The sequence below is a fragment of the Gavialis gangeticus genome, unplaced genomic scaffold (genome assembly GCF_001723915.1).
Source record: "Gavialis gangeticus isolate Ggan-Ray unplaced genomic scaffold, GavGan_comp1, whole genome shotgun sequence".
Taxonomy (NCBI): domain Eukaryota; kingdom Metazoa; phylum Chordata; order Crocodylia; family Gavialidae; genus Gavialis; species Gavialis gangeticus.
In genome coordinates, this window is record NW_017729026.1 from 19,397,538 (window position 1) to 19,407,169 (window position 9,632).

Consider the following 9,632-nt stretch of genomic DNA (forward strand, 5'->3'; position numbering starts at 1 on the left):
ACAGTGTCCCACCCAATTTTGGTGGGCAAACTGAGGGACTGCGGCATTGACAAATGCACAGTCACATGGGTGGCAAACTGGTTCCAGGGGCGCACCCAAAGGGTGCGTGGTGGATGGGTTGATATCGACCGCAGATGGTGTAGGCAGCAGAGTCCCCCAGGGCTCAGTCCTAGGGCCTGTGCTGTTCAACATCTTCATTAGCGACCTGGACAAGGGTGTGGAGAGCACCCTGTTCAAGTTCGCTGATGACACCAAGCTGTGGGGTAAAGTGAATACACCGGCAGGCAGGGACCGCATCCAGGCAGACCTGGATAGGTTAGAGAAGTGGGCGGATCTGAACAGGATGCGGTTCAACAAGGACAAGTGCAGGGTGCTGCACCTGGGGAGAGGGAACCAGCATTATGGTTATAGGTTAGGGGCTGCCCCTCTCAGCAGCACAGAGGCAGAGAGGGATCTTGGAGTCAGGATTGACTCCAGGATGAATATGAGTCGCCAATGCGATGAAGCAATAGGCAGAGCCAACCGCACCCTGTCATACATCAACAGGGGCATCACTAACAGGTCCAGAGAGGTCTTGCTCCCCCTCTATGCGGCGCTGGTCAGGCCGCAGCTGGAGTACTGTGTCCAGTTCTGGGCGCCGCACTTCAAGAGGGACGTGGAGAACCTGGAGAGGGTCCAGAGGAGGCCACTCATATGGTTGAGGGCCTCCGTGGCCAGCCCTCTGAGGAGAGGCTGAGGGACCTGAATCTCTTCAGTCTCCGCAAGAGGAGACTGAGGGGGGATCTTGTGGCTGCCTACAACCTTATCAGGGGCCACCAGCAGGGACTTGGGGAAAGTCTGTTCACCAAGGCCCCCCTTGGAGTCACCAGGAACAATGGCCACAAGCTGAGGGAGGATAGGTTTAGGTTAGATATTAGGAAGAACTACTTCACAGTAAGGGTGGCCAGAGCCTGGAATGGGCTTCCCAGAGAGCTGGTGCTCTCACCTTCCCTGGAGATCTTCAAGAGGAGACTGGATAGGCTTCTGGCTGGGGTCTTATGACCCCTGCCACCCCCCAGTGCTCATTCTTACCCATGGCAGGGGGTCGGACTCAATGATCTGTCTAGGTCCCTTCCGACTCATTGATTCTTTGATTCTATATTTTTGGAAATTTTTTCATTTTTGGTCACTGAGGCAAATTGAATGCCAAGTTCTTTACATTAGGTGCTGCTGGTTTATTTATATATTAGTGAACCCAGAAGGGTTGTGCACTTTGTACTGTAGGGACTTTACAATGGTAAGTGAATGATACACATGGGAAACAAATCCTGCTTTCTTTCTCACATTTTGCAGCCAGAAGGGGATGTTTTGATCATCTGTTCCATTGGTGCTTAGTTTCTGCCCACAGGCTGAGACTGACCTGTGGGTCTCTGCACGGATCCAAAACTTTGGTGGCAGGGTAGTGGTGGCAGCATGAATTACTACAGCTCAGACGGATGTGGTATGTGGAGCTGAGCCCATGCGTAAAGTCACCCTGTGTCCAGAAATGGCACACAAGAGTGGGTCAGTGTGCAGGATCATGTCATAGCCAGATGCCAGGCCACACCCAGAACTAGTGGGTGGGGCCAGGCCAGCATCCAGGGCTGAAACAGGTACTGACCCTATGCATCTAGCTTACCCTGCATCTGACCCATAGACTGACCTCACCCACAGTCCCACACCACATATCCAGCCTTCAGTGCCAGAAGGTTGAGTGCAAGTGATATAGTTTGATCTCCAATACGACATAGAATTTCACCCATCATTCACGCATCAAGTCCATAACTTCTGCTTGAACTGAGGGATATCTTTTAGAAAGTTCTTCAGTCTTGATTTAAAGTAGTTTGGTATGGCCTGAAATCATTTCAATTCTATTTTATAACAGCTATCGAAAAAGACTAGCATCACTACCATTAGCACACATGACTAGAAAAAACACTTCCATCACAATATTTGTCTCATTTACTCTGTTTCAGTCAGTGCACCTACAATCCTGCTTTCTTGACTTGATTAAAGCAGTAGCCATTACTGAGTTGCATTATGGCTTATCCCAGAAATTTACATTTAATTTATTTCTTCATTGTAGTTTTTAACTATTGCCAAATAGTTCGGAAAATTGTATGGGAAGTAGAAAAGCCATGCTCAAGTCCCTGTTGTACTTGATTCAGAGCAGAGACTTGAACCTAGTATGTCCTAGCTATTCTAATTCCCAATAGTGTATAAGGGGCTGAATTGCTGAATGGTAAAACCAAACATCCCCCTAAATTTGGGAACTTTGGATTTAAACTCTCAATTTCATGGTATCATTACAATAACATCTCCTCTATCATTTATATGTGACGAGGTTAGTTATAGGTTTATATCTCTCTGCTTCTTTTATATAGGTTTGTGAACACTCACTTCCTGTACCTTAGATACACATACACACATAGAATTGTATCTTTTTAAAAAGAGGTTTTATTAAAGCATAGCTGATTTGGAGGTGTGCAGTATGTTTTGATCATGTCCATTTCATTTATGTTTGATACACAGAGCTCTATCTAAAGCCTACTGAAATCAGTGAGTCTTTCCACTTACTTCACTTAGTACTAGACTGGGACGATACCAGGAGTGGTTTTGAAAGTCTATGAGATTTTGTGGCACATCTTCCCATTTACTTTCAGTTATCTGACTATAAGAGAACGTAACTGTTTGCATTTTCTAAAGAGGGGGATTAAGTAGGAAAGGTGGACAGATTCCTTTTTTATTTTAAAAGAAAAAAATCTCTTAATAGCATGATTTATTAATTTCTTGTGCACTTTTACTTTAATGCAAGTAGAACATTAGACACTAACTGAAATTAATATTTTAATGCACAATAGAAGAAATCTTAGGATTTGGTCTATATTGATTTGAAGCAGTAAAAATTGACCTTGTAAACATTTCTTTAGGAGGTAGAATGCATATATTTGACAATCTGTCAAATAGGAGAAAGTAAACAGTGACTCTGCAATCCTAATAAATAAGGAGCATCACAGATTTTAAATAAACAATTTTTTATACAAAAAGGTTTATGTGAAAGATTAAAACAGTGTTTTAATAAGTTAGAAACAGGTATCATCATTTCTTTACAACCAAGGCATGTTTGCAAGAATCACTGGTTTTTCCTTCTGTCCCTGAAGTTTTGACTTGAAAACTGTTTTGCTGATGCATTAGTTTCTGAGTCATTACAGCTTGTTTTTCCTCTTTGGATGTTAATGTCTTCAAGATGGCTCCTGTAAAACCAATCTGTAATACTTTTTAATCCCAGTCACTGAAAGGGCTTGTCTGCAAAACAAACCTTAGAAACTTGAACTGGAAAAATAAGTTCTTAAAATTTAAAAAAAACTTTTTTCTAATTCATGTGCCTCCTGCAGTGGCTCCCATGAAGACAGTGTTGATTGGTGGTAAAGATGATGCCATCTCTCTAGTAGGTTGTACATGAGACTCCAGTGTTTCATGAGAAGGATACTGATTAGACGTTCCATACATGCACTGGGAAGAGGATGCAGATTGCATATTCGAAGCTATGGAGAAAAAGGTAAATGTCACTGCAGGTTTTCTGTTTATTTTTCTCTCAGAAATACAGCCTGCCTCAAATAGATATAGACTTACATATCAGACACACTGGGCACATCTACAGGTGCCCCTGACTGTCCAGCTGGTGCTGTACAGTCTTTTAGTATTTGCTTCAGCAGGTACTAAATGACTGTGCAGTACCCGCGAGTACTGTGAAGTCCTGGTGGTGCATGTCTCATTTTCAACCCCACTGCGGAGTAGCAACAAGCTACTGTGCAATAGCACTGGCATCACAGTTGGTGTCCATTGATGCCACATCACTATAGTGATGAGCTACAGGAAGGTAGCTAGTCGCTATGGCAACATAGCGTCTCATGCAGACGCGTCCACTTTCTTCCTAAGTACAAAGAGCAAGGGCCTGATATCGGAACCCTGTCTGGATTCAGATAGAAATTTCCCATTTCTTTACAGCTGGATATTCTGAAACCCCAGGTATAACTGAATGTTGTTAGAAATCCAGCTGTGGGTGTGAAATACAGCAGGAGCACAACCCCACATCAAAAAGAAGGTGTGCAGAACCAAGTATGTTTGGTATTCCTCCTCTTCTCCCATCTTGCATCATTCATTTGAGTATTGACTCACACAGACTGCACCACTGCTTCTGTGTATAAGTAATCAAATCTACCATCTGGCAACTATCAACACAGAACACAAAAGGCACTTGATGAAGACAATCCCTGAAGTGGGGGTTTTTTCTGTTTGCTTGAGTTCCCTGTCATGTCCTCCCCCTGCTGTAGCTTCATTTAAAGGAGCGAGCAAGCTGGAAATGGTTACTTGGAGGTCTTCAACCTGCAAGTAGATCAAATCTGGTGTTTGTTTCCAACTGGCAGAACTGGTGACAAAGCAGATGTGTCACAAGACAGATAGGTAACTGCTCATTCCTAAGTTTGGATGAACATCTTGGCTAATTTTTTGCACATGCTATTTTCCATGACCGCTGACACAATCAGGCAACAGACAACATGTGCCAGAAGCAAATAAAGTGTTTCTTTGAGATCTGCAGCAACCTGGTTGGCATATGCAATGATAGCCACTGTGCATAATTCCATTCCTATATTTGAATATATAAGTGAACCTCTACTTCTCAAAATTATGGGTCAAAACTAGTTAAATTAAAGGTAGGTTTCTTTGAGGCAAAAGGACCAAAGAGACATATACATACTGTGTTTACTAGTCTTCCTGTCAGATAGAACTAATCCATCACGTACATATTTATTAAATATACAAGCCACTGGGCCTGTGATTTTGACACCAATTTTTCCATAATTTGGGTAGAGACAGAAATGACAATTTTTACCTAATCTGGCCGTAGAAGGCAGTTCATAGCTATGGCCAAACATAGGTGCACAACTGCAAACAGCTTAAAAATGGCCAATTGGGTGCAAACCTGACCCCTCTTCGGACAAGGTATGAGATAAAGACGTTTCAAAACGTACTGTGTTTTGTAACTTGTGTCTGCAGAGCTCCCAGCCTGTCACTCTTTTCAGAATGGGAGCGGGGAAAGGGAGTAGAGGGAGTTCAGTTTGGGGGGTTTTCAGCCCCCCCTGGAGAGTGGGGAGGGTGTATTGGAGCCCCCCTGAGATGGGGGAGAGGGGACTCCAATTCACCCACTCCACCCTTCAGCACCAGCTGGGGGGCCCCAAGAACAAGCTCCCTCTCTTGCCTTTCCCTGCTCCCATTCTGAAAACAGTGAGCACTGGCAGAGAGCTCTGGCCTTTGCTGGGGGAACCTGGCTGCAGGCTCCCAGTCCCCTCTCCCCTGGAACCAGCAGCGAACTTCTGTTTGGTCTGGGGTAACGCTGTAACTCAGAACACTTTGCAAAAATCTTTCTGAGTTACAGCTGGGAGCTGCACTTCCGCCTGAACCCAAAAGAGTTTCTCTTTTCCTTCCTCCAGCAATCTGCTTGAAAGAATTGAATTCTGAGGCTTGTTAAGATGTCTATTATCATTTTCCCCATCAGCCCTCCCTTTTCTAGACTGAACAAAACCAAGTCTCTTCAAGCTTTCCTTAAGAGGCCATGTTTTCCATGGTTTTTAAAATATTTTTGTTGCTTCCCTGTTAGCCTTTCCCCAGCTTGTCCACAACTTGAAGTGTGGTATCTAAAACTCGTCCCTGCATTCCAGGTGGGGCCTCCCTAATCCTGACTACAGCAAAATAATTACCTCCCATGTTTTATACTGACGTGAGGATGGCGGGACTTAGCCAAGGCATTTAGAACTATTATAGCAAGGTGTTACAAGCTTTATAGTGCTGCTTGGTCACCAAATATACTTACCAACAGGGGTTCGACAGAGAAGTGATGGTGGGGAATCTGTATAGTATGACCCTGCCTGTTTCCTTCCATTATCATCTAAGATGTTCAGTGGGTCATGGATATCATTGTATGATGGCAGTGATCTAATGCTGTTTACACTACTGATTACAGAAACATGCTGATCCACCATGGATCCAAGTCTGTGAGATTCTGGGTAGTTTATGTTGTTTCCATAGTATCCTACTGAGAGGAAATAAATAAGATAAAATAAACTTTACAAAAAAGGAAGGATGGTCTAGGGGTTAAAGTGCATATCTCAGAAAGAGAATATCTGTGTTCTATTGTTATTTTTGTTGGTGAACATGGAACCTCTTTGAATCTAAAGAGACCTTGGATTAAAATCTCTGAGCATCTATACACATGCTTTGGGGAAGGGGTGTGCATTTTAATTAGAGTGGCTTTTGGGAGCTGCTCTAATTAAAATGCCTGTAGCATCTTATGTATGCTGTATCCTGCACCATTTTGGCTGAGGGATCATTCTAATTAGAATGCTTCAGCAGACTCAATCCATGCCTTCTAATTAGAACACATCGAAGCAGACGTCCCACATGAGTATGGGCACCCTCTAGGTTTAAAGTAATTTTTTCAGGTCAGATCCAAAATCAAGGGGTAAATGTTAGGATTCCAGGGAGGATGTAGAAGAAAAAATCTAATTAGAACAGATACTCTTATATTGATTTTGTGCCTCAGAATATGAACCTGAGAACTAGCTTTTATATGATCTTAAATGCAAACTCTAAACACATCTCTTTCATTATACTGTTTTTGTTCAAAACCTAAAAATGAAGGATTATTTATGAAACTTCTAAGGGCATTTATACACATGCTCTGGGAGGCAAGGGGGGTGGTGCTTTAATTAGAGCTGCTCAAAGAGCTGCCATAATTAAAGTGCCCAGAGTGTCATGTGTATCAGTGTCCTTGTGATGAAAAATGGTAGTGGGGTTGCTTTAACTAAAGCTTGGCAAATGAGCTTTAGTAAAAGTGCCCCCACAGCCATTTTTCAGTTCAGGACACTGCATACACAAGATGCTACACATATTTTAATTAGAGCGGCTCCTGAGAGTGCCCAGATTCTAATCCCAGTTAGTTAAAGCACCCCCACCACCATTTTTCAGTGCAGGGAGGCTGATACACGTGACACTGGAGCCTGCTGGAGCATGGTAATTATACTGCTTTAGCAGACTTGATTAATTGAGTCTACTCCAACACACTATAATTACAGCACATCAGAGAAGCCTCGATACATGAATATAGGTGCTGTAAGTTATCAGTGGGTGTGTCTACATATGTAATTAGTGCAGATGAATAAATTCTGGAGCTTATTGCTCTGGAATTTTTTGGTCCTAGGCGCACCATTTGAACATATATCCAGGAGCAATTAACTCCTGAGCAATCAGCTTCAGAGTTTATTCATGTGCAGCACATGGAGCTTCGTTGGAGCAGTCCTGGCTAGCAGAAGTCCCCAGGGGTCAGCCTACCAGCATGGGGCTGCTCTGACCAGGCTCATGTTCTGCGGAAGGGCTGGTTGGGGCACAAGGTTCTTTCAGTGTGAGGCTAGCCAGCAGGCAGCCTCCATACTGACACACCTTCATGTCCCAGCCACCCAGGTCAGTGTCTATACATGCGCTGCTGTGCCCAAAAAAACTCTGCAGCAGGATGGTACTTGTATTTACAAGTACTACTCTACAGTGAAGTTTATTAGTTTCAGCGCCCTAATAATGATGCGCATGTAGATGTTTACTGCAAAGCTATTTAGTCAGCTTTTCAGTAAATGTCTCATGTAGACATGTCCAGTGAGTGACATGCTTTAGTTCAGGGGTGGGCAAAATGCAGCCCAGAGGCTGTATGCGGCCCACCAGGCCATTCAATCTGGCCTGCAGGGCCCCTAAAAAATTTAGAAAATTAATATTTATCTGCCCTGGGCTGCCTGTCACATGGCCCTTGATGGCTTACTAAAACTCAGTAAGCGGCCGTCTACTCAAAATAATTGCCCACCCCTGCTTTAGTCAGTATGTTTCACTTAATTGTGTACATAAATTTGGAATTTGTCCTAACCAGTTACTGTATGTAATATTACTGTGCAAGATCCTTTAGAACAAGTACCACTATGTATACATATAACCTGTTAAACATTAAGGAATAAGCATTAAGGAACTATGTGTGTGCAATGAGGAGAGAAGAGAACCTAACATTTGCCCCTGGTTTTAGCACAGAATGAAATTTTCATTTTAAAGTTCCAAATTAAATGGTGACACCCACAAGCAGAACATAGAGGAACAATTGCTCAAAATTGATTCCATAATTCCATTCTGCCCTTTTTATAATATGGCCCAAAATAATGAATAGCTGAATGGATGATTTAGGTAGAAAAGTAAGAAAATCTACAGGATAACAATATCTGGCATCTTTTTCTGGCATCTTTTATCCTGAAGGATCCCAAACCACTTTATACACTAATCTAGAGACTACAGTTTCTATAGGAATCATTTCACCCACACTGTCGCTGGGATGGAACATGGCAGCTGTGTTACAGGCCACAGAAATATATGCTACAGCCAAAATCCTAAATAGCAGCCAAGCCAAGTGCTTTTAGCATCTTTTATTTTTTCATTTTAACTTTGGGAGCTAGTGGCCGCTGCAGTGGCTCCTCATGTAAGACAGAGTAATGAGAGGGCTACTTTATCTTACCCCAGCTGCCTAAGAAGCTTTTCAAGCCACTGTAAGTATGGGGACACATTGGCTCTTTGACTGCTTTATCTGAACTGTGCCAGATGGGGGTTGGCATAGGAGAGTCATAGCCACAATACTAGTTGAGGATGCCCCTGGTTGCCCTCAAAGCCCCAGGCAGAAATCTGTCCTCAAGTAGCTGGTTGAGATGGCGTTACAGCTGCTCTGTGTCACCAGAGTACCAGATGCATAGGAAGACAAAAGATGTGAACAGAAACTGAAGAATGCCTTATGTACTGATAAAGCAGGCAGAGCAAAAATTTTCTTCTAGATATAAAGGGACAGTTAGAGAGAAAAAAAAGGAGACTTTTAAGGGTTAATACCATTGGAAGCATTAGACGGATATGTTGCTCCTGGACAGGCAGAAGACACTGAATTGTTCAGAAAATTGAAACTCCCAGTATTCAGAAACTGCATATTATGTGCATCTTGTGAAGCCGAGGAGGGCCCATAGCTAGAGGGAGACCTGGCATTGTATGGAGACACAGCACAGCTGCTATTGAAGTAGTCCCTGGAGAACTGCTGCTCACTCAAGGCCGTAAATCGACCATGCTCTGCTCTGTGCTGATAAGATCCCGAAGTCGGATGAACCTGGGTCCTGAACATGGTTTGGTAATTGGAGTTGGGGCCATAGTAACTCTGATTAGTTTGTGAGAGAGTCTGGTAGAGAGACTCTGAATAGGAAGAGCAGTGTGAATGTGTAGATAACACTGGGCCTACACTCGGAGGTCTCCCAGCCATTGGCCCCTGATTGATAACACTTCCTCGACTGACCATGGCTGGAGAAATGGGTGGAGTCATCAGAGGGCCGGTGCTTTGCGAGAGCTCCATCTGCCCTGAAAGAAATAAATATTGGCATTATTTAGTATGGTGCTGTCTCATTTTCAGACACTGACTTGGGAGGGTTTCTTTAAAGCTTAAAGTATAACTATCTGATGACTTGGTGGACACAAGTTATGGTTCTAAGTTGCTACAG

The 9,632-nt window shown here is 43.4% G+C and overlaps 1 protein-coding gene across 1 annotated transcript in view; it reads right to left on the bottom strand.

Moving 5' to 3' along the window:
- Nucleotides 1–2,854: 2,854 nt before the first annotated feature.
- Nucleotides 2,855–9,632, bottom strand: part of RFX6 (regulatory factor X6) — a gene marked incomplete at its 5' end in the record, with an annotated part of 96,222 nt that continues 89,444 nt past the window's right edge. The window contains 3 exons of the mRNA XM_019520223.1: nucleotides 2,855–3,563; nucleotides 5,891–6,109; nucleotides 8,980–9,492. Coding sequence (XP_019375768.1) covers nucleotides 3,397–3,563; nucleotides 5,891–6,109; nucleotides 8,980–9,492 — 899 coding nt within the window. The remainder of the gene's footprint in view (nucleotides 3,564–5,890; nucleotides 6,110–8,979; nucleotides 9,493–9,632) is intronic.